The sequence below is a fragment of the Trachurus trachurus genome, assembly GCF_905171665.1.
Source record: "Trachurus trachurus genome assembly, chromosome: 9".
Classification (NCBI taxonomy): Eukaryota; Metazoa; Chordata; class Actinopteri; order Carangiformes; family Carangidae; genus Trachurus; species Trachurus trachurus.
Window position 1 is genome coordinate 5,374,928 of NC_139895.1, and position 26,983 is coordinate 5,401,910.

Genomic DNA, 26,983 nt, shown 5'->3' on the forward strand with positions numbered 1-26,983 from the left:
ACTTATTTAATTTTTTTCGGAACAATTTCTCATGTCGGGGCAGAATTGAATTGAATTGAATTGAATTGAATTCCTTTATTGTCATTCATACCAAGGTATAAACAAAATTTAAATGCAAACCTCCATGGTTAAAAACATCAATGAAGATAAAAAAAGAAAGAGCTCAGTTCTGAACCGTCATATGGACCTGCAGTGCTGCACGGAGCCCCGCTGTAACTCAGAGAAGCCACAGAGGACTCTGAAACTTCTCCCAGCCCTTATTAGTCGACATGAGGGTGAGTAGTAATGAGTGAAATTTGAATTTTGGGTGAACTATCCCCTTTGACGCAAGAGTAAACATTAAACATACAGCAAACAACACGTCATCACCACTGGGAAACCACTAGGTTATGTGCACTAAAATGTCCCAGATGCATTTAAACACATCACAATGAAACTTAACTGTTATTTTGATATTATAGGAGCTGTTAGTGACAAGACCGGATATAATACACATTAAAACTATAAACATTAAGGTTAAAAAGCAGCGTTTCCCCCTTCACATCCTCTAACATCTCATTCACATTCAACAGTCTTAACAGGAAAAAGACTTTGTTGACATGAACCAACCAATTGTCATCAAAACAAACGCTTTAATAACATGAAACTTTTCCTTTACGATGTCAGTTCTGTCTGTCATTTCAATAATAATAATCTAGAATCATCTGTCTTTTTCTTTGCTGCCTTTCTACACTGCCTTCCTCCTGTGGTTTTAACAGCTAACTGCTGAGTTATGAAGAAATATTTGTGGTAAAAACTCACCGTGAGAAAAGACAGCGAGGAGGTTCATCATTGCCCAAGTAGCAACAACATGCACAGCAGTAGGAGACCACATCATGTCCACCAGAGCTGCTCAACACCTGCAAGGCACAAGACATTCACACACTCAGCTCATTGTAAACATCTGAAAAAATAAATAATAAATAATAATAATAAAATAAAAACCAACCTCCACCTCTGTGTGAAGCAGCTGCAGTCATTCAGAGAGCTGGACTTGTTATCTGATGAGCTGGAAGATGTGAGGAAACCAGCTATGAGCTCAGCACGCTGCTGCTTCACACACTGAGCGTCAGGGTGTTGTCAGGAAATTATTGCTCCATCCCATCAGCACATCACAGTGAAAGTGACTGTGTAACTGTGTGTGTATGTGTGTGATAAAAAAGTTTGTCCAGTGAGTAAGCTATATAAACCAATGACACACACCTTACCTAACCTAAGCAAGAAAAAAAAAAAGAGAAACCAACTCTGAACTAGAGAGAGAAACTCCTGCACAGTTTTTAGGCAACGTTATATTGGATATAAATATTTAGCATTGTAAATTTCTCATCACACTTAATTATCTCAGTCTAAACTTTTTAATATGGTTTGAATATGTTACAACACTGCAATTTTCCTTCAGGGATCAACAACAAAGTATCACATCCGATTCCTATTTAAGTTTACATACCACTAATTTACATTTTCTGTTTTTTTTTTTTACATTTGTGGGCTCATACACAAATATAATGGGCCTAAATATAGGCTAGTAGCCTATGATACAAAGATAAAAATAAATGCATTCCTTATCTACATTAACTATTACATTATTTTAACTACTGTATATGCACGGACAGGGTTAATTGCTGTAATGTCGCTGTACTTCTTTATAGTGACAATAAAGGCTGATTCTGATAAGTATTTATTTATTGTAGGCTATTTTAATTCAGCTGCTATTCATGTTGAGTTTTCCAAGTTGAAGCTGGGTTTTTGATACCAGCTCCAAGATCTTGATTTGAGTTGCAAATATAATCATATTAGCTACAGTATTTTAACACCAACTACATCAGGGTCTCTGCAGGTTTCACCAGCTCAAATTTAAGACTTTTTAAGACCCTTTTAAGACCATTGTGGATGAAATTTAAGACCTATCATGACAAATAAAAAACGTACAAAAGAAATGCGGAGTCACAAAATTAGAAATTGATTGCAATGTATAAATTGCGTGTTAGGCTTGTTTGTAGTTGAAAATACATTCAATAAAGCACAATGAAGTGTCGCAGGAGCATTTTATTGAGCATTTGCGGTAGCGAGGGCTCTACCATAACATTTTCCCCAAGGAGCACGCCTAAAGTGAACTATTTGGGGGCACAAAAAGAAATTGGGGAGCGAAATTAAAAATGTTTATGGAACACATTATTTATTTAATTCACTGGCAACCAACAGGCAGATGGCTTTAAGCCTTGAATAATGTTAAGGGTCAAACGTGACCCATTTTTACATTGGAGAACAGTAAAAACACTTCTAATGTGACCCAGAATAGACAAACATGGAAATATTTCAACTTCTTTAATCAACAGACACGAGCCACAACCTGTTCTGTATTATGACCAACACAATATTTGACACATGAAGTAAATAAATTGGCCTTTGGTCAGCCCTATATATTATGGTATTAAACTACATCTTTTTATTTAACTAGGCTAGTTAAATCACAGTAGCATATACTGATTTGTTGAACTTACAGGCTTGTTAGGCTACTAAGTATGTATTAATTACCATGATAATCAGCCTGATGTACATAAAACTCAACCTGTCACACATTTGAGTCAGATTTTGTCTGGGTTTTTGTTTTTCGTGGTTTTTACTGACCTGTCTCATCAACTTCGGTGGTGGTGCTCCGTCAGTCAGTAAGTAAGTCAGTTGCGCCACCCACCGGTCAGAAACGGTATTGGTCCATCACCTGCAGAAGGTTGCACATTAAACATCACTTGAATATAGGTAGGCTATTTATAAAACACATTTACACAGAAAGTGAGGACATAAAACAGGAAATGACCAAAAACTCGACTGTTCCTCATTTGTTTAATCTCAACTCAAAGTTTCAGCTCATTTTTTTCTTTTTCTTATAGAAAATGGAAACAAAACAAAACAAAAAAAATAACAATTGCCTTGTACAAACATTTAAAAATGACTAACGGCAAAGAAAAAAACAACCAAAAAAATGAGAGAAAAAAAGAGAAATGCTGTAGCCTACAGATTAGTAAAGAAAGGGGATTCATTCATTCCTCTGGACAGATGTAAGCAGGGTGCGATTTGTGAAAAAAACAGAGGGGGGGATAGTTTGCGGGAGGGGGGGAGTGACTATAGGACCCTGTAGCTGTGTTCATAGAGACGTGACAGGTGTGGCACGACAAGCATGGTGATCAGCTGTGGTCATTGAATAGACTACAGTATAGGTCATTTCAATGCATAGTGTTTTTTTCCTTTTTATTTTGTTTTATAACATATGCGCATCGAGAGTGAGTGAGCGAGCGCGAGAGAGAAACAGCGGTACCAGATGATTGCCAACCGACAAAAACTGAAATGAGACGGTTAAAGAGAGGAAAAACACAGAATATAGCTAATATATGTCCAAGAGACTTTGTCCCGAGGAAGGATCGGATGGTGGCCCAGGTTTAGTGATGAGGAAACTGTCACTGTCCGCTGCGCATCTGTCAGCACAGACACGTCACAAACTTTATTTTGAAGGGACAGATGTTGATTTTGTTGCACCCAATAGAACAGACCCGGCTTGAGACCGGCTTTTATTTGCTCAAACCTGGAGACAGACCCGACCCAGTGCAACCGGCATCTCCAGACTCGCCTTTTTTTCTTCTTTTTTTTTTTGATAATTGACAGTAGCCTGGGCTACATATGACGGTGTGGGAGACGCTGTGCGCTACTGTAGGGGGGATGAGAAGGCTCGCGGTTCAAATGTAGACTTGATCTAAAGTAGGCTCTGTCTGACCAGCGAGGGGGTTTGGAATAACTGTATAAAACATTGATGGGGGGCAGCTTCTGCTCACCTGACTCTGTGCAGCTTCTTCATTAAATCCAAACAGTCCGACACAGCGACGCACTGCTCCTCTTTGGCCTCAGTGTCTCGGACTTCCAGAGCAGCTACAGCAGCGTTGTGACCTCAACCATGGTTGGTGAGAGCAGAAATGTTGTTGTAGGCCTGTGCATATTCTCATTTGTCCAGGTCACAGTATTTCAAAGGAGGTTAAATCGAAAGCAACTGGACTTATACTGAGTCTCCACACCAGTTAGTTGGACCAGTCCCAGCATGGTCAGATGCTACGAACTGATGAAGCCTCTTGGATGAAGGTGAAACGTCTTCCTAGACAAATAACTAAGTCCAGTTGCTTTCGATTTAACCTCCTTTGGAAAAAAAAAAAAAAAAAAAAAAAAAATTGTTGTAGTGAAAATGGGGGCGGGCTCGTGAATTTTTTTGAAACGAGTCAAAACGAGCGTTAAATCGCATTTCTCGCGTATCTCGCGTTTGGTTGCGCGTAAAAGCTCGCGCGAAAAAAAAGCTTTCCTCGTGTTTGGCGGGAAGCCCCTTGCGGGTCTTCCCGCCAAACACGATGAATTAGACGAAGACGCGAAGGTCCCGTCGCCATAAAAGAATCGCGTGTAGCGTCGCAAAAAAAAAAAAGTCGCGTATACCGCGTCTCGCGCCTAATCGCGTCTAATCGCGTGTTTGCGTTACGGCCTTTTACACCGCGGACGTAACGAATAAACGGTGACGGTGTGAACGAACAACATAGAACAGGACCAGACGTGGCGTTGTTTCCTCTTTTCACCGACAGCTCCACTCTCCCTTACTTACACTAACTACTGTTATTGTTGAGGCCAGAGAGTTGTGAGATTTGTAGTTTTTGACCAATCTGATCTTTCTTTTTTGTGATTTTTAGGGGCAAATGCGAGTGAAATGCTCACCCATGGTGGGTATAAGAAAATTTAAGACCTGTCTAAAATTATTTAAGACTTGAACACAATAATTCAACAAATTTAAGACATTTTAAGGCCTAAAATTTAGATTTTCAAATTACAGACTTTTTAAGACGTCCCGAGGATGCCCTGTCACTCTCATAGACTGTAAATATCACTCCGCCTTAACGTTATAGTGCCACCTCCGGTCGTTTTCTCGCTTGGATTGTCAAAAAAAACAAAAATGTAGATTTAAAATTTTTAAATAACATTTGAGTATGATTTTGTCTGGGTTTTTGTTTTTCGTGGTTTTTACTGACCTGTCTCATCCACTGCCATGAACTTCGGTGCTCCGTCAGTCAGTGAGCCGTTCATCTGGTGCCACCCATCGGTCAAAAACTGTATTGGTCCATCACCTGCAGCAGGTGAGGTCATGTGAAGAAGCTTCTGCCACATTAAACATCATCTCAGTGCTAGTAACCCACAGTATTGTCTTGAATATAGGTATTTATAAAACACATTTACACAGAAAGTGAGGACATAAAACAGGAAATGACCAAAAACTCGACTGTTCCTCATTTGTTTAATCTCAACTCAAAGTTTCAGCTCATTTTTTTCTTTTTCTTATAGAAAATGGAAAAAAAACAAAAACAAAAAAATAACAATTGCCTTGTACAAACATTTAAAAATGACTAACGGCAAAGAAAAAAACAAACAAACAAAAAAAAATGAGAGAAAAAAAGAATTGCTGTACAGATTAGTAAAGAAAGGGGATTCATTCTTCCTCTGGACAGATGTAAGTGTGTGTGTGTGTGTGTGTGTGTGTGTGTGTGTGTGTGTGTGTCTGCCTCAGTGCAGTGAAATACAGCAGGTAAGAAGCTCTCTGCAGTTTTCTATAATTCACACACGGAGCTGAGAGGAGTGCACTGCTGCTGCAAAACTACAGGCCAAAACACACACGTGTACTGTTATTCTTCAAGTGAAATTCATTGACGAGCGGCTTCGTGACCTTTGGGCCTTTGAAACCTGTTAAAAGTGTCAAGTTAATGGATGTCAGACAGAAACAAAACAAAACAAAACACACACGTTGTAGCCTACTTTTCCCCCTTTAAGTCCTTGAAAAACAGATTATTCATCAGTGTTTTGTTTTTTTCTCTTTCTTTTTTTTTTTTTTTTTGCCCAGCAAAATATATAAAATAAACAGGTTGTGTATGTGTTTTTTTTTTTTTTTTTTTAAGCCTTTACAAGACCTGGTTGTTTTGTCTCTGAATTCTGATTTCAGCTTATTTACAAGAGAGATGAGACGTGACAGCGGCCAGGTGCAAGAACACACACACACACATGTAACTGTACAACATTTCTCCACCAGCGGCCGGCTGTCGTCACATTATTTCATGGAGAAGAAGAAAAATAAGACGATGCCACCGTCACGGCTGTTGCTGCTGCTGAGAAACGATCATCTGGAAACACTTGTATTGGATTAGATTTTTAAAGAGTAAAACAGAGAGACGAGACGATAGTGTCACTTCAGTGTCCGTGAGAGAAAAACCTGTAGTTAATTATCTGTCGTAGTGTGAGACATCGGAGCCCAGAGGAGAATTATTTACAGCCTCCCAAACCCGAGGACTCGCTCTCAGCTCATTCTGGAGGATATAATAATAATAATAATAATAATAATAATAATAATAATAATAATAATAATAATAATATGGTGAATACGCTGCAGTCTGAACTGTCCTGATAAAAGATTCAACACCTGACGTGAGTTGTGAAAACGTGACACTAGTTTAAATCCCTGGTTTACAAAAGTGTTGCAAAATATGAGACGCTGTGTGCGACGCTCGGTAACATGATTTTTTTTCTCTTTTTTTAAAGGGATAGTTCACTCAAAATTGAAATTTCACTCATTATCTACTCACCCACCCTCATGTGGACTAAGGGCTGGGAGAAGTTTCAGAGTCCTCCGTGCCTTCTCTGAGTTACAGCGGGGCTCGGCGCAGCACTGCATGTCCATATGACGGTAGCGAACGGGGCTCACTTTTCTTCGTCCAAAAAGACACACCAAAAAACATCCAAATACCTCCATAGTGCTCGTCTGTAATGTCCGTCTTGTATTGAAGCCCCGACGTGAGAAATTGTTCTGAAAAAAATTAAATAAGTCTATATTTCAAGCTTGTTTGTAGCGGAAGCTCCCACTGTCTCAGTTCTCTGCTTTGCCTGTGTCTGTGCAAATCTCGCGTGATTTGCATTGACACCCAGTTCACGGCTCTGCAAATCCCGCAAGATTCTGGCAGAGCAACATTGGGAGCTTCCGCTACAAACAAGCTTAAAATATAGACTTATTTAATTTTTTTCGGAACAATTTCTCATGTTGGGGCTTCAATACAAGAGGGACATTACATACGAGCAGCATGGAGGTATTTGGATGTCTTTTTGGACGAAGAAAAGTGAGCTCCGTTCTCAACCGTTATATGGAAACTTCTCCCAGCCCTTAGTCGACATGAGGGGGAGTAGATAATGAGTTCAGAAATGTCAATTTTGAGTGAACTATCCCTTTAACTGCTGATTTCTGCGTTGTCGAGCTGCGTTTTGTTGTTTCTCTACTTGATTATTCAGTCTGACGTCGTCGTGTGTGTGTATGAGTGTGTGTGTGTGAGGAATCAGATGATGGAGATGCGGCTGCTGTGCTTCTTCCTCTTTTAGTGAACAAATACAATTTCTATTTCATGTGGAGTTTTCTCAGCTGCACGTAAAAACGCTCTCAGATCCCTTTTTTTTCTGACTCGACTTCTTCACATTTTGGCATCAGAAAAAAAGAAAAGAAAAAAAGTCATTTATAGTCCAACAACAGCCGACTCTTCGTCCTCCTCCTCCTCCTCTTCGCCGCCACCGTGCAGATTCTGTCCCTGTGCTTCTTCCTGCACGTTAAAAAGGCATCACTTTGGTAACTCGCGTATTGCTCCTTTTTACATCCGTTCTGATTCACTTCTTCCTCCTCTGATCGAAAAACTGGAGCTACGACCGTCTCTCTTCAATTCATCTTCACGGGTTCATGATTAGGAGGCAGGAGAGAGGTGCATAGGTCAGAAAACACACACACACACACACAAAAAGAAGACGGCAGTTCAAACTGAAACTGTGGAGTAAAAAAAAAAAAAAACAGAAAAAGAAAGAAAGAAGACAAGTCGAAGCTCCGCTGCTCCCCGGTGAGCGTTCGTCAGAGTTCACCTGCACCGAGCCGAGCCGAGCCAGCTTCATGAAGAGTCCAACAAGTGTGTGTGTGTGTCTGTGTGTTAGAGTGTGTGTGTGTGTGTGTGTGTTATTTGTTGCGCAGCAGCTCCAGCTGGTCCTGGTACTCCGTGAACAGTCTCTGGAATCGCAGGTTCTCCACGATGACCGGCAGCACCTCCCGCAGCAGCTCCCGCTTACGGAGACCCTGGAGGCAGAGGGAAACCAATGGCCGTTACCGTGGTGACAGAGCAGCAGCAGCATCATCAACATCACATTTTGGTTGTGAGCGCCATCTTGAGGACCTACAGGCGACCCGGACGCAGCTACGATGAAAGATGTGTCGGTCAAAAACAGCTGCTGACAAAAAGAAACGGTGACTACAACAAAAAAAAAGATACTTTAAAGGGATAATTCAGCTTTTTTTGAAGTGGGGTTGTATGAGCTACAAATGGCCATTAAGTATAATATCTGCAGTAGAAAGGTCTCTGCCGTCTGTTATAGAGAAATAACAGACCGTAAGATGCAGAATCAAAATATCTATATATACGGAATCCTATGTTATTGTTTTTAACCTGTAACAAATTTGGTTTTTGAATAATGTGGGTGAGATTTTTATATAAGCCCTTTTGGGTTTCATACCCCCCTTTGCACATCCCAGTCATGATGATTGTCCATGGTGTTTTAAATGATATTGTTCGTGCTAAATAAATAAATAATAATAAATAAAAAAATAGAATATAATTACTCGGAAAGCAGCATTCAGTAGAGCCGTGTAATAAAAAAGGTTAGTCCACACTTTTTTGTGAGGCTTGTCGCAGACCACGAGGCGACAGAGAGGGTTGCAAAATTCCGGGAATTTTTAAAGTTTGAAACTTTCCATGGGAAATAACGGGAATTGATTGTTCATACAAGAATTAAAACTTGATAAAGTTCTACTCACAAATAAATCTGTTGAAATGTCATGTTTTTTAATTGTATTATTTTGCATGGATGTCTGCTTATGACAAAACTAAATATTTACATTTATGTTTGGATATGATACAGCTTGTTTAATTACCCCCAATTTCCAGTTAATTCCCATAAATTGCAATCATTTTCAGTTTCCAATTTGGCATATTTCCAAAATTCCCCAGCTTAACTTCCGATGGAAAGTTTCTGGAAATTTACTGGAAATTTTCCGCCCCTTTGCACGTCGGTCCTAAAGATGGCGCTGTGTGACGTGACATGAGATCTACTGTATGTATGATGTGAGCAGTGTTGTTGTTGCCGTGGTACCAGAGTGGTGGGCTCCCAGGCCGAGGCTGCAGACTTGTGGACGGGACCCAGCAGCTCCTTGCAGAGCTCTCTGAGACGGTACTCTGAGCCTGCAACACACACACACACACATACATATTAGAGTTATGCATCAGTGTTTAATAAGTGTGTGTAGACGGCGTTGCCAGGCGGCGTTGTCACGGTACCTTCGTTGACCAGGAAACGGGCGTAGATGAGCAGCCAGTAGCGGTACTCCTGCGCCGACTGCAGCGTCAGCGCCGACGCCAGCTGGTTCTCCAGGAAGGCCAGCGTCATGCTCTGCTGCAGGTGGTGGGGGGTGGAGGAGAGGCGGGACGCCAGACGCCCCGCGCTGAGACACACACACACACACACACACACACACAGAGAGATACACACACACACACACACACACACACACACACACACACACACACATTAATTAATTAATTCATTAATTAATTAATTAATTAATTACAAAGCTGGGGCCAGATTCGCAAAACCTTCTTAAGAAAAAACATATTCTTAAAAGGGACAACGAGGAGTTTTGGAAAAGTGAAGCGTTTTCCACTAGATTTATGAGCCTCCGCACCGTGAAATTCTTTGACCGGCGCAAGACAGACTCATGTTTTCATTCCGTCGTAGTTCAGACCATAAACGGAGATTCGGCGGCGTTATTCTCATGACTCGCCACGAAACCGAAAGTAAAGAAACGCTGGTCGGCTCGCCCAGCATTTCCACCACCACTAATAATAACAAAATAACCATAGAGACAGAACGATATATTTATCGAAAATGGGCCCATTAACAAGTGGTAACGTAGATTCATCCACATTAATATGAGACTTTTTTTATTGTCGCGGAATCTTTCGTTCTGCCGATGGAGAAACTCCTCGTTGTCCCTTTAAGTGTCATTTTTTTCTTAACTTCAGTCTTAAGAAGGGGAAAAAAGAAGAAGTCATATTCTTCAAAAAAGTATTTTCTCAACTTTCTTCTTAAGGAAAAACTTAAGAATAAATGATATTCTTGAAATCAAAGTTCTCAAATTTGTTCTTTACTTTTTTCTTAACTTTAAGACAACTTTGACCTGTCTTAAAATTCCTACAGTAAATAGGTTAGCCTCTAATATCACCTTTTTCAAATAATTTTAGACAAGTTTAGACTATAGTAGGTCATAGTAAGTAAATATATGTTAAATGAATTACACAAAGAGCCTGTTAACTGTTAGTTAGCATGTTAGTTAACTGTCAAGGCCGTAGGATCCCTCCCACCACCGACACAGCTTCAGCCACTTTGGCCCACCCTTTTCCCATACTATTATTGATTTTCCAAGAGTATTTTTTTTTCGTACATTAATTTCATTCACAATAACCTCAAGCTCCTGCCTTGAAAATTTCTGCATCTCTTTTTGTCCTTATCCATGGTTAGTGAGTGACCGGTTAAGACTCAAACTATATGCTGTTTGTTGGTGCATGCAACGCAATGCAATGACGTATTTTAAGAAGTTCTCAATTAGGAAAAATAAGAAATTCATAAGAAATTACTGTTCTTAAGACAGTTCTTAAGAAAATATTGAGGAAGTGCACTTAAGAACTTTCTTATGAACTTCTTAATTTTCTTCTTAAGACATTTCTTAAGAACATATCGGTGAATAGTTCTGTTTGAGCATCAGTTTAGATCAGGTTGCTAGGTCACAGAGCGCTGACAGGTGGAGGGAAGACGACGTGAGTTCCTACTTGAGGTTGCGTCCCTGCATCACAGCCAGCGGCCCCGAGGCCACAGGTGCATCGTGGGTAGGCAGGCAGCTCCTGAAGTCGGCACATTGGACCAGAGAGTCTCCTTTATCTGCTATCAGAGTCCTGAGGGAGACGGAGCACACACACACACCTTCAGCGTCTTCTCAGTTCATCGTGTTTTAGATCATTTTAGTTTTCAGAGACACAGAGACACAGAGACTCGTCTGATGGAAACAAACCAAACAAACACAGACAGATAAACAGATAAATAAATGAAGCCGAGTGTGGGTGTCTCACCACGTCTCCAGCGAGGAGCTGAAGCAGTACGACTTCCCGTTGGACAGGCCGATGACGGGGACGCCCTGCTGAGTCAGCAGAGACTGAGACACTGTGGCGTCAGCACCTGCACAACAACAACAACAACGATGTCACTCAGGGAGAGGTGTGTTTTATGTTTTTATGTTTTTAAATGATAATTTTTTGTATAAAACTGCACAATACATGGCTTTACTTTGTTCATTTATGCTCTTTGGCAGGAAATGTGCTACATAAATAAACTTCTTCTATAAAACTTCATCATATAAAACTTTATCAGAGTCGTGTGATGAGGGTGGAAATAGAAACATTCAGGTTCATCAGGTGTAATACACCTTTAAATAGAGGAAAAGTCACAGGAAACACTGGTTCTGTCTAATTAACATAAATCTTTATATTCATAGAAATCAAACTCTTGGAATATTCTCCAACAGGCTTCGGGGCTGGAGAATATGATTTTAAATGTTTGGTGTCTGCGATTGTTTTTCACTGTAATTCAATGTATTTATGGTCTGTTGCTGCTGTAAACTCATCATCCTGGTAAATGAAGGAAACCTCAGTGACCATGAGTTAAAATAAAGGTTTAAATATGACGTCAACTGATAAGATCACCCTTATCTCAGGATGGTCATTTTTATTTTTATTTTTATTTTTCAATATTACTTAATTATTTATTTCCATTATTACTGGTGTACTCTTTGGACATTTGTTAGTAGAAGAGGAGAGGGACAAGGGGACTTGACACTTCTGTGTTAATTAATTGAACTGTATGTGATGTACTTCCCCCTTTATGTTCAGAGACTAAATCCAGCAAGGGGGAGGGGAGGGGGGAAATAAGCCAGAGGGGTAGGGGTGGTATGGGTGGGATAAGGGTGGGACAATAGCCCACATGGTTATGACGTACTCATTTTGTATATGATGTATGGTGGTATATGTACGATGTACGGTGGTATATATATATATATATATATATATATATGATTTAAGGTGGTGTATGTATATATGTCAATTAAGTAACTGTGAATTTGATTTAATGTAGGCATATTGTAAAACAGGCGGGGGGGATGAAATAATAAAAACTTGATCACAAAAAAAAAAAATATGACGTCAGTTGAACACGCTGCACCCTGGTCACTTTCACGTAAGAGTAACTACTGTGATCTCACTGTTTCCACGTTAAAGGGGACATATTATGGAAATATCACTTTTTGAAGGCTCTTTAACTTATATCTGGGTGTTTGTTTTGCCTTCCAACCCCAAAATGTGAGAATTGACAAAAAATATATATATATAAATTGCAGGCTCCCTAGGTTGAAATCCACGTGGTTTTTCGAGCTCAGTTGTCTTCGGTGATGTAACTAGTTTTCGTATTTGCATAACCCCACCCCTACCTGGTACCGGTAGAAGGGGGCGGGGCAAGCAGTGGTTCATTTGCATTTAAAGGGACAAACACTGAAACCAGCCGTTCTGAACAGGGCTGTTTAGAGAGGATGAACAGAGCTGTGATGTTTGATCCTTGGGGGATTTTGACCACAACATGTCACAGACATGTCTTAAAGACACCTGAGAACTATTTTAAGTTGTGGAAAAGGGGCAGAATATGTCTCCTTTAAAAATCTGCTACACAAAGAATTATATTTAATCAGCAGTTTATTAACCTATAAAACCCAAAGAACTGATTCTAATGTGTTAAAGAGAGTTGATCAGATCTGTTTATAAGAATAGATTATCCTGTTCCTCTCCTCATATCATCCTCTGAGTGTATTTAGTTCCCTCAGTGTCTCATGAATGTTTCCTGTGTGGTCCCATGCTGCAGTTTCTCACCAGATAAAATAGTGAGAAGAGACTCGTTCTTCACCAGAGCTTTCTGCTTCTGAACGTCCCTGTGGGTCACAAACACAAACACAAACACAACACAACACAACACCAGTCAGTCACCGGCTGCTCCAAATCGTCACCCTGAAACTCTAAATAAATGTGAGCAGCAGTGAGGGGAGAGGTTTTATCTGACCAGACGGAGAGCGTGGCGCCGGCCGTCAGAGCCATGACGAAGTGGGCGGAGCAGTGCAGCGCCGACGCCGGCGTTCCCAGCTGGATGGCCGGAAGCAGCCGCCGGCCGCAGGAGGAAAACACCGACAGCATCCGGTCCTCGCAGGCCACGGCGATGACCTCACTGAGGGAGAGGAGGAGAGAGAGAGGAGGAAGAAACAGCTGTTATCTCTCTGGGTTACCAGGTTTTTTTTCAGGTTTTAACTGTTTCCATGAGCCGCTGCATGTGAACCGCGTCAGATTTTAATTTTCAGAAAGACGAAATGAAAACATCCAGCGACTTGTCAAAGATGGAGCTCTATAGTCTGATCAGCTCAGTAGTTGTTGTTTGTTGTTTCCTCACTGTTTAATTTTAAATCTCCTCATAAAATCCTCCTTTTCTTTTATATTCTATTGTGTTTTTTATCTTTTGTATTTTATATTTTTATTATGTTTCTATTGTGTTTATTTTACTGCACAGCACTTTGGAAACCTTTGTGTTAACTCTTTCATTCAATCAAATGCAGAAACGTCGCTACACATTTACATCGACACGGAACAGAAACAACAAAACCAGACGACGTTCAGTTTCACTGTTTAAATGATGTCGTTTTACTTTCTTTTTTAAATCCAGGTTAAAAACATTTCTCTTTTCATGTGCTTCTAGCTGAGCTCTTTTGAAGAATTTTTAACTTTATCTATTTTCTTTTCTCTCTCTACGTTTTATTCATCTTTGCTCTTGCTTTTAATTCTGTTTAATGTTTTACAATTTTTAAAAAATTGTTTGTTTTTATGCTGTTTAAGCTTTTTAAATGTTTTGCCTTTATGTAAAGCACATTGAGTTGCCTGCGCTATATAAGATGCCTTGCCTTTCTTTCTTTCAGTTTAAGAAAAGGTTTATTCCACCTCTGTTTATTCTGACTGAGATAGGGATATTTATTTGCAGCGTTTTCATTCGGTTTGGACTCTAAACTGATTCTAATCTGAATATTTGGCTCCATGTGAACCAGATGCTGCTGAGTATGAAAACATGAAGACATGAAGACATGAAGACATGAGGACATGAGGACATAAAGACATAAAGACATGTGGCTCGTCCCACCTGCTGCCGGCCGCCGTCACCACGGAGCTGGGCAGCAGCGTGTTCCAGTCCCGTCCGTCTCTGGAGCAACGCAGCTGACTGAGCCGCGTCCCGGCAACCAGAGACACCTCGTTCTCCACCTCCAGGAAGACGGCCGGCTCCATGCTCGCCTGCACACACACACACACACACACACACACACACACACACACACACACACACACACACACACACACACACTTTAGTCTGTCTACAAGTAAATAAATACGACTCTGTGGGCGGTGTTTAGCTCAGTTGGTAGAGCACCCGCCCCATGTGTTGAGGCTATAGTCCTCGCTGCAGGCGGCCCCGGTTCGAGTCCCGCGTCGGACGGCCCTATCCTGCATGTCATTCCCCCCATCTCTGCCTCCAATTTCCTGTCACACTCTCAACTGTCCTATCGAATAAAGGCATGAAAAGCCAAAAAATATACTTAAAAAAAAAAATAAAAAAAATACGACTCCGAACAATCATCGACCACGACGCTGCGTGAGTTCATAGGTCATCAGGGAGGCGAGACGACAAACTTCCGGTCAGAGCCGTGGGGGAAAACAAACCGATTCCCCCATAGACATACATGTGAAAACGCAGCATTTTAAACCTTTGTCTAACGCTTGTCCGCTGTCATGTCTTAGTTTGAATCACTTGTATCTGCTGACAAAGAGCTATATATTAAAAAAACTCGACAACGATTGTTGTCCGTACATTTTAAAATATTGGCTCTTTCACAGTCAGTCACATCCGTCTGTCTATGGAGGAACTGTGTGTCTTCCCCCACGGCTCTGACGTTTCGGTGGCGTTCCCTTGGTCGCCGCCGACTGGCTCTAGACACTCGGAGACGATGCCTAAGAGTTGTTGTGTACCATTTTGCACCACAAATAAATTGAAAAACCACAACCTGAACTTTTATACCTTACTCAACCATGTGACGGCTCTGACTGGAAGTGACGTTTCCTTGGTTGTGACTGACTGTGAAAGAGCCAATATTTTAAAATGTGCGGACAACAATCGACCCGGATCGTGATGAGTTTTTTAATATATACGTAGCTCTTTGTCAGCATATACAAGTGATTCAAACTAAGACATGACAGCGGACAAGCGTTAGACAAAGGTTTAAAATGCCGCGTTTTCACACGTATGTCTATGGGGGAATCGGTTTGTTTTCCCCCACGGCTCTGACCGGAAGTGACGTTTCCTTGGTTGCCGACTCGGTGTATAGCATATCTTTGCAGCCTGTCACTCCTCATCTCTCTGCCTCCACGTTTCCTGTCTCTCTCGACTAATCTGTCAAGTAAAGGCAGAAAGCCTAAAATATATACAATAAACAAAAGGTCTTCACCTCAAAACCATTAACTTGCACTGCTCCACGAAGAGAGCTGACGTAGCTTCACTACGTGTAAACAAAGCGTCAGAGCTCTGTCCTCCTATTGGTCAATGTCAAGGTTCACGTCATAGAAGATTCAGACTAGGCAGAGAAATGCAAAGAAATACAAAACTAGACTCCTGGTCGGGGTGTCGGTGACCAAAAATTTCTCAACCACGATAAATTGTTGTTAAAATTCAGGTCGTCTGAAGGGTCTGAATCTAATCTTTCTGTGGTCTTTAGTCTTATTGAAGACTGAGTGTAGTCTTATTAAAATTGAACATATAATTTTATTTTGATTCCAACTCATAATAAATGTAATAAAAACAACAAAATAAATATAAAATATAATAATTGTTGTCTTCCTACTCTGAAGACCACCACTGTTGTTGTTTTTTCATAGGGGAGGTATTTTTATAACAGGGATGCAAACGGGTCAGGACGGCGGGGGGGGGGGGGGGGATCATATCACAGAAAGGTCAATTTCCAGTAGTTCAACCCCAACCAAGTATTGAGTGCATATAGATGGACATAGTTTTCAGAGGGCCAACATTTCTATATTAAAAATGCTTTGAAAAAATAAAAACCATTGCAATATTTCAATTTTGGAGATACTGATTTTTAGGTCTTCACTGAATGTTAGTCATAATTATTACTATTAAAATAAACTGAAGAAATAAAGACATGGGATTTAACATCCCATTCAGTGTGTAATGGACATATAGGCCTATATAATGTGTTAGTTTCACTTTAATTGAACACATTCTACATCGCGGAGGCGCAGTCCCGGCGGCAAGGGCGGGCCTGGGCAGGCCGTGCCCGCCCACGGAGTCAGCTGTGCCCCCCCTGGACTGGAAGCTGTTAATTTTATTTGGGTTTTGGTTTTTACCTCGGAGTGGCCAACTCTCTCTTATTCCTATCTTTATTAGCGACGATGACCGCAGGTGCTCGTCCTGTAGGATCTCAACTCTCTGATGCACACAGCCCAAAGCCTCCTAGCCCATCATCACCGCAGCACTGACTGAATCTCTGAGAGCCTGCTCATTAAGCCTGTAACGGACCGACCCGCGGTTGTTGGAAAAAAAAAAAAAGACTCATATTTTCCGCGCGATCACGCGCGGCTCGAACCAGCGCGTCCACACCTTACAGTCTATGGTCCACACCGGTCGAGTTGGACCATCCATGCTCACTTAGCCCAAAAGAACAGCTAGGCAGCCCAGTCCAGAGAGCAGCAAAGAGGAACAGAGAGAGACAGCAGTCAGCAGAGTAACAGGTGTGTCTCTGTGTGTGCACGTCTGTGTGTGTGTGTGTGTGTGTGTGTGTGTGTGTGTGTGTGTGTGTGTGTGTGTGTGTGTGTGTGTGTGCTGTAAAAGCTAATTCTATAATCATAGAAGGCTGAAAATGTCTGCTCCAACTATTCAGCAGTGTAAAGCTAAAGCATGTGTGGGCCTTCTGTCATATAGATATCTGACAGTAGCTCCAGCTATCAAGATAGAGATGAGAATAGGGCAGAAGTGTGGAAGAAGACAGTGGCCTGAAGAGCTCCATGGTGAAGCAGAGGAAGGATTGTCACTGGCCGGTCCAGGCCAAAATATTTAAAATTTGAGTTTTGTTTTTGCTCTCCAGCCACAGCTCCACACTAGACCAGTTCTGAGTTCAGTTTCATACACTTCAGCCATTCTTGCAATTACAATGATAGGAACCTCAGTCAGTAGGTAAATCTGCTTTAAAAAAAAAAAAAAAAAGCAATATTGTCATTTCCCTCTATTTTTCCTCAGAGTACAACCAGACTGCCTCAAATGTGTTACAGGGGGGATCCATAATAACCATATTTATGGGGATTCATAATAATAAACTAAACGGTAACACTTTACAATAAGGGTCCCTTAATTAACGTTAGTTAGTACATTATTAAGCATTAATATATAAACTAATGGATTAATTAATGCTGAGTAATGCATACATAATTATAACTAGTTACATCATTCAACTTAATAATTCATGAACTAACTTTGAGTAGTAAACATTACATTACATACATTACAAAACTGCTTACTTATAGGCTACATTAATTATTGTTTCCTAATCCTAAGTAATACATAATAATGATTGTTAAAGCAGATATCAGTGGAATGTTTTTGTTAATATAAGTCCTAAATAGTCCTATTTTCCGTCAGCAATCACTTACATGAAGTATTTCAGCCTAAACACGAGTCTCTCCGTCACTCTGCTCTGCTGTAACCCGAGGAGAAAATTTTCCTTGTGGGATACAAGTGTTATCCAATGAGGAGAGAGAACGGCATGAAGGGCTGTGTGTGCAGCCAAGGGATGCGCGTGAATGTGGTGACGTAGCACGAGGACCAATTGATGCCTGACAAGGGCGGGGGCTGCTAACTCATGGTGCGTTCAAAGAAACTCGTACTTTGTGTTTTTCCTTCCTGTGAAGTCATACCAGTTCGATCTGGTACGAGTTCACGGGTCGGAAGTTACGAGTGGCCGTTATAGGGAACTTTCACAGACAACAGGATGGTAAAAACACGAGCTACGGGTTACCTGGAACGCTACCAAGTCGTAGTTGTGACTTGAAGCTGTAACTTACGGTTTCAAAAGCCTGCCTTGAACGCAGCATTAGCCGAAACAGCCATGAAGCTGATATCTGCTTTAATATATCTGTAAACAGTTAATTAATGCTTAATAATGTACTAACTAACGTTAATTAAGGGACCCTTATTGTAAAGTGTTACCAACTAAACTACACTACATTAGACAGTAAATAGTTTGAAAAAGTGCGCCCCCCTGAAAAAATGTAATGCCCCCCCTTTAATTTGTTTCTGCAGCCGGGTCTGCGGAGGCGACGTCTCTCCTTCACCGTAGAAACGGGGCAGAGCTCCGTGGGAGACACCTGCCTGACACAGCAACGGACATGCACGGGGGGAAAACGGCAGCGCCGTCGCACCGAACGCACGCGGATACGCGCCGCTTTGGGTAACGAGCGCGCACGTCGCGTCTACATTGGAGGTGAATAGGAAGGCTGTTACCAGTGTAATCAGAGACCATGAATGAGTTGTCGCACACACTGAGATGAGCAGCAGAGCGGCCGCACCGTGACCACGGTCCGCTCCAGCTGCCTGGTGTCTCCATTACGCACCACGCGTCTTTTCAGTCACTTGTCCAAGTTCTCCTTTACTGTTTTTTTTTCGAGACAACACTCATTCTCTCTCTCTCTTTTACCGGCGGTGTCAGCTGATGTGCACGTCTGCAGCAACCCAAACAAATGCACATGTTACTGTTGACTGGCTCTATTCCAGCCACATGATTGGTTCGGCGCGGTGGAAATCTCATTATCATTGGTTATTTGTATCGTCTGCCAAAACATGGATGAATGAAACCTGTCGACCACGTCTCATATTTCTATCGAGGAAAAGTTATTTCACAATTTATAGACACAACACCGACAAGCACTGAGAGCCGCATGTTGCAGTGACGTTATATAGGCTAGTCAGTGACCTGGTGGCGGCTGTTTTGGTCGTCAGCATTTCATCCACGCAGCGACGCCGACCCTTCACGGCTTAGTGGTGTTTTATTCTAGGGGTCGGTGGTGTTTTATTCTAGGGGTCGGTGGCGGCTGTGAGACAGCAGCGGCTCCACGGTGAGGGGCGGGGGAGGGGGCAGCTTCTGCTCACCTGACTCTGTGCAGCTTCTTCATTAAATCCAAACAAACAGTCCGACACAGCGACGCGCTGCTCAGTCTCTGTAGCTCATCAGCCCGGAACTCGCCTCATGGACCAGAAGCGACGGCGGCGTTTGGCCTCAGTGTCTCGGACTTCCAGAGCAGCTACAGCGCAGCGTTGTGACCTCAACCATGGTTGGTGAGAGCAGAAATGTTGTTGTAGGCCTGTGCATATTCTCATTTGTCCAGGTCATAGTATTTCAAAGGAGGTTAAATCGAAAGCAACTGGGCTTATACTGAGTCTCCACACCAGTTAGTTGAACCAGTCCCAGCCTGGTCAGATGCTACATGAACTGATGAAGCCTCTTGGATGAAGGTGAAACGTCTTCCTAGACAAATAACTAAGTCCAGTTGAACCTCCTTTGAAAAAAAAAAAAAAGTTGTTGGCGGGCTCGTGAATTTTTTTTTGACACGAGTCAAAACGAGCGTTAACTCGCGTATCTCGCGTTTGGTTGCGCGTAAAAGCTCGCGCGAAAAAAAAGCGTTCCTCGTGTTTGTGTGGGTGTTTTGTGTGGGAAGCCCCGTGTTTGGCTTCCCACCAAACACGATGAAATAGACGAAGACGCGAAGGTCCCGTCGCACAAAAAGAATCGCGTGTATTGCATCGCAAAAAAAAAAGTCGCGTATACCGCGTCTCGCGCCTAATCGCGTCTTTGCGTCACGGCCTTTTACACCGCGGACGTAACGAATAAACGGTTACGGTGTGAACGAACAACATAGAACAGGACCAGACGTGGCGTTGTTTCCTCTTTTCACCTACAGCTCCACTCTCTCTTACTTACACTAACTACTGTTATTGTTGAGGCAGAGAATTGTGGGATTTGTAGTTTTGGACCAATCGCAGGTTGTGCTCTTTCTTTTTTGTAATTTTCCTGGTTCACACGTCTTTTTTTTTTAGGGGCAAATGCGAGTGAAATGCTCGCCCATGGTGGGCATAAGAACATTTAAGACCTGTCTAAAATTATTTAAGACTTGAACACAATAATTCAACAAATTTAAGACATTTTAAGGCCTAAAAGTGTGTAATGGACATACGTATAGCCTATATAATGTGTTAGTTTCACTTTAATTGAACACATTCTACATCGCGGAGGCGACGTCTCTCCTTCACCTCTGAAACGGGGCAGAGCTCCGTGGGAGACACCTGCCTGACACAGTAATGTACGTACCGACTGCACGCGGACACGCGCCGCTTTGGGTAACGAGCACGCACGTCGCGCGTCAACATTGGGGGTCGGTAGTTATCAGTATGATCAGAAACCATGAATGAGTTCTCCTCAGTTTCACGTGATTGTCACCGTCAGCCTGTTAGAAAAACATTTTACTGACCCCAGCTGAGACGCTGAGACCCCCCCCCCCCCCCCCCCTCAAAACAAAAAGATCTTCGGATCTGAATGATTCATACAAGTCACCTAATTGGTCATGAAAAAAGCGAGTTTCGCTTTTCGTTTGCATCCCTGTTATAAGCCTTTTTTGACTTCTACCTCTCCTGCACAATGTTTAATTTTACTATTTTCATTGTTTATACAGGTTTTATAATGTGCAAATAAAAAAAAACTAAAACTAAATAAATAAATAAAGACAACATAACAGACTTCTCCAGCTGTTGCTGTAGATGAGCGACAGGTGTGAGGTTAGTTCTCAGGTGTGTTACCTGCAGACTGAAGGACTTCTTTGTGCTCGGTGTCGGCAGCTTGAGAACAACTAGAGGAGCCGCAGGAGGAGCTGCTACTCTGCTGCTCTCCCTCTCCACAGGAGGAGTGATCTGAGGAGGAGGAGGAGGAGAGGGAGAGGAGAGGAGGAGGAGGAGGAGGAGGAGGAGAGAGGAGGAGGAGGAGGAGAGGGAGAGGATAGAGGAGGAGGAGGAGAGAGGAAGAGGAGGAGGAGGAGAAGGAGGAGAGAGGAAGAGAGGGAGGAGGAGGAAAACAAAGAGGAGAGAAGAGGAGGAGAGAGGAAGAGGAGGAGGAGAGAGAGGAGTAGGAGGAAGAAGAGGAGGAGGAAAACAAAGAGGAGAAGAGGAGGAGAGAGGAAGGAGGAGGAGGAGAGGGAGGAGAAGGTGAGAGGAAGAGAGGAAGAGGACGAAGACAAGGAGGAGAGAGGATAGAGGAAGAGGAGGAAGAGAGGGAGGAGGAGGAGGAGAAAGGGAGGAAGAGAGAGGAGGAGAAGAGGAGGAAGAGGAGGAGGAGAAGTGGAGGAGGAAGAGGAGAAGGAGAAAGAGGGAGGAGGAGGAAGAAGAAGAGGAGGAAGACAAGGAGGAAAGAGGAAGAGGAGGAGGAAGGCAAGGAGGAGGAGGAAAAAGAGGAGGAAGAGAGGGAGGAAGAGAGGATAAATAGGAAGAGGAGGAAGAGAGGGAGGTGGAGGAGGAAGAGAGGAAGAGGAGAATGAGAGAGAGGAAGAGGAGGAGGAGGAGAAGTGGAGTAGGAAGAGGAGAAAGAGGAAGAGGAGAAGGAGAAAGAGGGAGGAGGAGGAAGAAGAAGAGGAGGAAGAGGAAAAAGAGGAGGAAGAGAGGGAGGAAGACAAGGAGGAGAGAGGAGGAGGAAGAGAGGAGAAATAGGAAGAGGAGGAAGAGAGGGAGGTGGAGGAGGAAGAGAGGAAGAGGAAGAGGAGGAAGAGAGAGGAGGAGGGAGGAAGAGGAGAAGGAAAGAGGAAGAGGAGGAGAGAGGAGGAGGAAAAGGAGGAAGAGAGAGGGGGAGAGAGGAGAAGGAGGAGGAAGAGAGGAAGGAGGAGGAAGAGAGGGAGGAGAAGGAGAGAGAAAGAGGAGGAGAAGAGAGGAAGAGGAGGAGAGAGGAAGAGGAGGAGAAGTGAAGGAGGAGGAGAGAGGAAGAAGAGGAGGAGAGAGGAAGAGGAAGAGGAGAAAGGGGAGGAGAGAGGAAGAGGAGGAGAAGTGAAGGAGGAGGAGAGAGGAAGAGAGAGGAGGAGGAGGAAGACAAGGAGGAGAGAGGAGGAGGAAGAGAGGAGGAAGAGGAGGAAGAGAGAGGAGGAAGACAAGGAGGAGAGAGGAAGAGGAGGAGGAAAAGGAGGAAGAGATGGAGGAGGAGGAAAAAGAGGAGGAGAGAGGAAGAGGAGGAGGAGGAAGACAAGGAGGAGGAGAGAGGAAGAGAGGGAGGAGAAGGAGAGAGAAAGAGGAGGAGAAGAGAGGAAGAGGAGGAGAGAGGAAGAGGAGAAAGGGGAGGAGAGAGGAAGAGGAGAAAGGGGAGGAGAAGAGAGGAAGAGGAAGAAGAGGAGGAGAGAGGAAGGGGAGAAGTGGAGGAGGAGAGAGGAGGAGAGAGGAAGAGGAGGAGGAGAGAAGAGGAGGAAAGGAGGAAGAGATGGAGGAGGAGGGAGACAAGGAGAGAGGAAGAAGAGGAAGAGAAGGAGGAGGAAGAGGAGAAGGAGGAGGAGAGAGGAGGAGGAAGAGGAGACAACACCATGTTTAGAACCAGCAGCAGCTTCCAGATGTTTCCTAGAGAACCAGCTGTGTCCGTCTCTCCTCCCTCTACCTGGGTGAACGGCTGCTGGACCAGCGGCGTGGCGGCCATCTTGTCTTTCCGCGGCCGTCCCTTCTTCTTCTTCTCCACCACCTCGGCTCCGTCCATCAGCATGTCCGCTTTCCTCTTGCCGAACGCCAGGTTCTTGTTGATGGCGGCCATCTTGTCCTCGCTGTCGCTGCTCGTGTCCTCTTTGGTCTTCACGTCTTTCAGGGCGGAGACGACGTCCTTCGGCCTGTTGGACGCCACGGCAACACAACAGAACAGTCTCAGTATGTTTCATCTCTCTCGTTCCTGCTGAACCACTTCACTCAAACTGAACCGTCGATTTTCACACAGAGAGAATAAATAATCCAGAAATAACATCGTCATATAAAGGTTATCAATTAATTCACATTTGATCAAGTGTAATAAGAGCAACACTTATTTTCCTCACTGTAAATACAGAATCAAACTGTAAAATGCCTAAACAAATGTAAAATACATGTATTTTGGTGATGACAAAATATTAGTTTACACATTTTCCTGCATTTATTTTACATTTATTTTACATGTTAGCTTTTTCTTTAAGGTGAGACACCACTAATATCGCCATTAAACGTCACAAGTTTATCACTCACATTAAGACAAGTATTTTTGTATTACAAGTTGTGTCAAATTTTATGTTTAAATATGTAAATGAGGGAATGTCTGATGAAATATGCACTAATTTGCATACGTTTCCAGAACAGAAATCTGAACAATTGGATAAAGCCCCTTTCAAAATTCTTGTTTTATTTTGTTGACATATTACAGAGGAGATTTTCTCTTTTTATCACTCTGTAAATGAGAAAATACTGTCACCAGCCCCCAGAAAATCCAATTTCTCCATGTTTTTAGTAATAAAACGTTGTATAAATCAGGCTGTGAATGATATATCAACAACCCCCTCTGTAAAAACCTTCAGAATATAGAAAGGGATCAAACTGGAAGGTTTGGTGTCTGTAAGTGCTGCTGAAGTGGAGATTTCTAGCTCAGAGTCTGAAAAACTAATTCTGGGAAAACGGCCTTTAAAGACTTGGACTGTAGAATTACATAGATTGTTAATATAAATCATACTTTTACGATTTGTTGCTGATACAAAGGAAAATATGATTTTTTGGAGCCTACATCATTGTTCAGGAGAGAGAGCTTTACAATGACACCTGACATGACATGGGGCAGACTAACATTTGGTAAATTTAAGAGAAACTTACAGATGAAATGAATTAAAATAAAACCCTTAATGTGGATTTTCTACCATTTTTTCTCCCCATTATTCTGAAAGGAGACGTGTTAAAGAAGCAAATGAGCCCAAACTCTGCAGGTTTTTTTCCTGCTGTGTCTCTGCTTCCCGCTGACTCAGTAACATTAGTGTCTGTGAGGCCGTTGTACTGAACCTGTCTAGCGGCGTGAGGCCGGCGGTGGAGGTGATGGCGGCGGTGACGCCCGGCGTGGCCTTCGACCTCTCTGTGAACCGCGAGTCCAGAGCTTTCATGGGCTCGATCTTGGAGGCCGAGGTGAGCAGCAGACTGGACTTCACCCTGGAAAACACAGGAAACAGAAGGTGAGAAGGAGAAGACGAGAAGATGAGGAAACTCCAGAGTCGAAGCGTCTTGTCTCCGTCCTTTTTTAAAAAAATTTTTATTGTGAAACACACGACAAACAACATAACGGACGTACAGCAATGGATACACAAGATGTGCGTGTGTAGTTCGAGTGCAGTGTAGCAGTGTGGTGATGGTAATAGTGCAGAGATGAGGAAAGAAATTAAAGAATCGCGACGGTGACGTAGGTCGCAATAACAAACACGAAATAGCAAACATAATAAATAGCAAACATAACTCATAATAGTACTGATGACAGCATTAATTCTGGAGGTAAGAAGGAAGAAATAGGGACAGCCGGGATAAAGGATGAAAGAATGAAACAAGGGAAGAGGGAGCAGAGGATGGATGCTTAAGTGGAATTGGACGTGAGTGAATAAATAAGAATAGACAGATAAATTGATTAATAATATTGTTTCTGCTGCTCTGCACTTTGCACTTTTCACATTGCACTTTATTATCTCCCCACAACATCATAGGCCTCTGCCAGTATATCTGTGCTTTTATGTCATGTATGTGTGGTAAATGTATGTTGAAATTTTTTAATGTTTTAATGTTTTTAAATTGCACATTTGGAGTTTGGGGAAATGTAATTTCGATCCCCTGTGTGTGTCAGTTACATTGTGTGATTGACAATAAAGTTTACTGAACTGAACTGAACTGAACTAATAAAATGAATGAAAGAAGCTGTGCGAATGGGAGGAAGAGAAAAGAAGAAGTAAATAAATAATAAATAAAGTTAATAAATAAGGAGAGAAAACCAAAAACGATTGAACAAGTAAATAAATGCATGGATAAGTGAATAATAAATCGGTACCCGTCCTTGTCGTCCAGGCCCTTGGCGGCGCTGCCGGCCGGCGGCGAGGTGAGCATGGCGTCGTGGCCGGGCCGCAGCCCCAGAGACGAGGCCGGACCCGGGCTGGAGTCGGAGCTGAGCTGAGGAGTCAGCTGGCTGGACATGGACGAGCCCGACGGCAGGATGGGAGCGCTGTTGAACAGAGCCGGGGAGAAGTCCCTGAGAGAGGAGGAGGAAGGAGAAGAGCGTGACTTTCCCATTCAGCTTTTCAAGAACTTTTCTCTTTTCTACAGTTAAACTTTATTGTTGTACGTGCATGTTTCTATGTTTATTCCTCTCTGATTTAAATATGTGCAGTCTGTGGCTCTGACCTATCTATGAAATAAACTGTGACATGCTTAGAAATGATGACAAATTAAATTTATCATAGAACAAAACAAAAAGTTTGTTTTTTTCAGGACAACTCAAGCTTTTCCAGGACATTTGACTTATTTTAGGGCATAAAAAGTTATTTCTAAATAGGTTTATGGAAGATGAGGGATCAAAATAAATTGCTAAACATATGAGTTATTATAAGTTGATATGGATATTAACCGTTATGTAGTATATATGTGTTTTATATATTTTATGGATGTAGTATTTATGTATATTGATATGGATATTCATCTAGTAGATAGATAGATATATGAACTCCATGATGAGTAGAAATGTATGGGAACTTAAAAACAGCTTCTTCCTACTCCTTTTTTGAACTGGTGCATGTTATGATTTGATGATTTATATATATATTTTTTTTCTTCTTTTTTTTCATTTTAGACATTGAAAATAAAATTCATTCATTTCTTGTTTTCCATGACTGGAAAACGGGTCAACCAAGATGTGTTTTTGTTTAAACTGAAACTAATTTAAACGGCGATCCCACTCCCGAGTCCCGCCACAAACTAGAGACTAAAGACACTGGGAGGGAAAGACTTGCTACTGATCACAGTTTAGTCACTCACTTCAAAAAACTGAATCATCAGTTTAACAACCACAAAAAAAACTGCTTTAAACTTTTTTTTCTAAATAAACGTGAATTGAAAGGAAACGAAATCTAAAAGCTCTGTAACTGCAGCTGTGCATCAAGTCTCATTAAACAGGAGAAAACAGTCTTTAAGTTAAAGGACAATTCCGGTGCAAACTCAACTCGGGGCTGTATTTTCCTAACATTTTAGGTCTAAAAGAAAAATCTGAAGATTTTCAGTTTAATCGCTCCTGTTTTGCGGTAGTTGTGTCTGTCCCCGCATCGCCACGGCAGCGATGAATGGGAGCGGATTGAAGTTCTGCTGCTTAGGCTGTTTACATCCCTCAAAGCCACAGACAGTGTCAGATGGCGACTCAAACATGCACCCAGAAGTTTATTTACTTCAAGCAAGCCGACATGTTTGTAAAACTAGTTTTACAAGAGACCCAAGTTGACGATGTTTTCACATGCAGTGGGAAGCTCCCGTTTGTGTCATAAACACAGGAATATCAACTCTTGACTTGCTT

The 26,983-nt window shown here is 42.3% G+C and overlaps 1 protein-coding gene across 1 annotated transcript in view; it reads right to left on the bottom strand.

Moving 5' to 3' along the window:
* Positions 1-8,089: 8,089 nt before the first annotated feature.
* Positions 8,090-26,983, bottom strand: part of LOC310991837 (protein HIRA-like) — a gene marked incomplete at both ends in the record, with an annotated part of 45,496 nt that continues 26,602 nt past the window's right edge. The window contains 12 exons of the mRNA XM_083979768.1: positions 8,090-8,206; positions 9,277-9,365; positions 9,462-9,625; positions 11,010-11,132; positions 11,307-11,412; positions 13,149-13,207; positions 13,336-13,497; positions 14,455-14,603; positions 21,220-21,330; positions 23,045-23,267; positions 24,451-24,594; positions 25,475-25,672. Of these exons, the coding sequence (XP_083835894.1) occupies positions 8,090-8,206; positions 9,277-9,365; positions 9,462-9,625; positions 11,010-11,132; positions 11,307-11,412; positions 13,149-13,207; positions 13,336-13,497; positions 14,455-14,603; positions 21,220-21,330; positions 23,045-23,267; positions 24,451-24,594; positions 25,475-25,672 (1,645 nt within the window). The remainder of the gene's footprint in view (positions 8,207-9,276; positions 9,366-9,461; positions 9,626-11,009; positions 11,133-11,306; positions 11,413-13,148; positions 13,208-13,335; positions 13,498-14,454; positions 14,604-21,219; positions 21,331-23,044; positions 23,268-24,450; positions 24,595-25,474; positions 25,673-26,983) is intronic.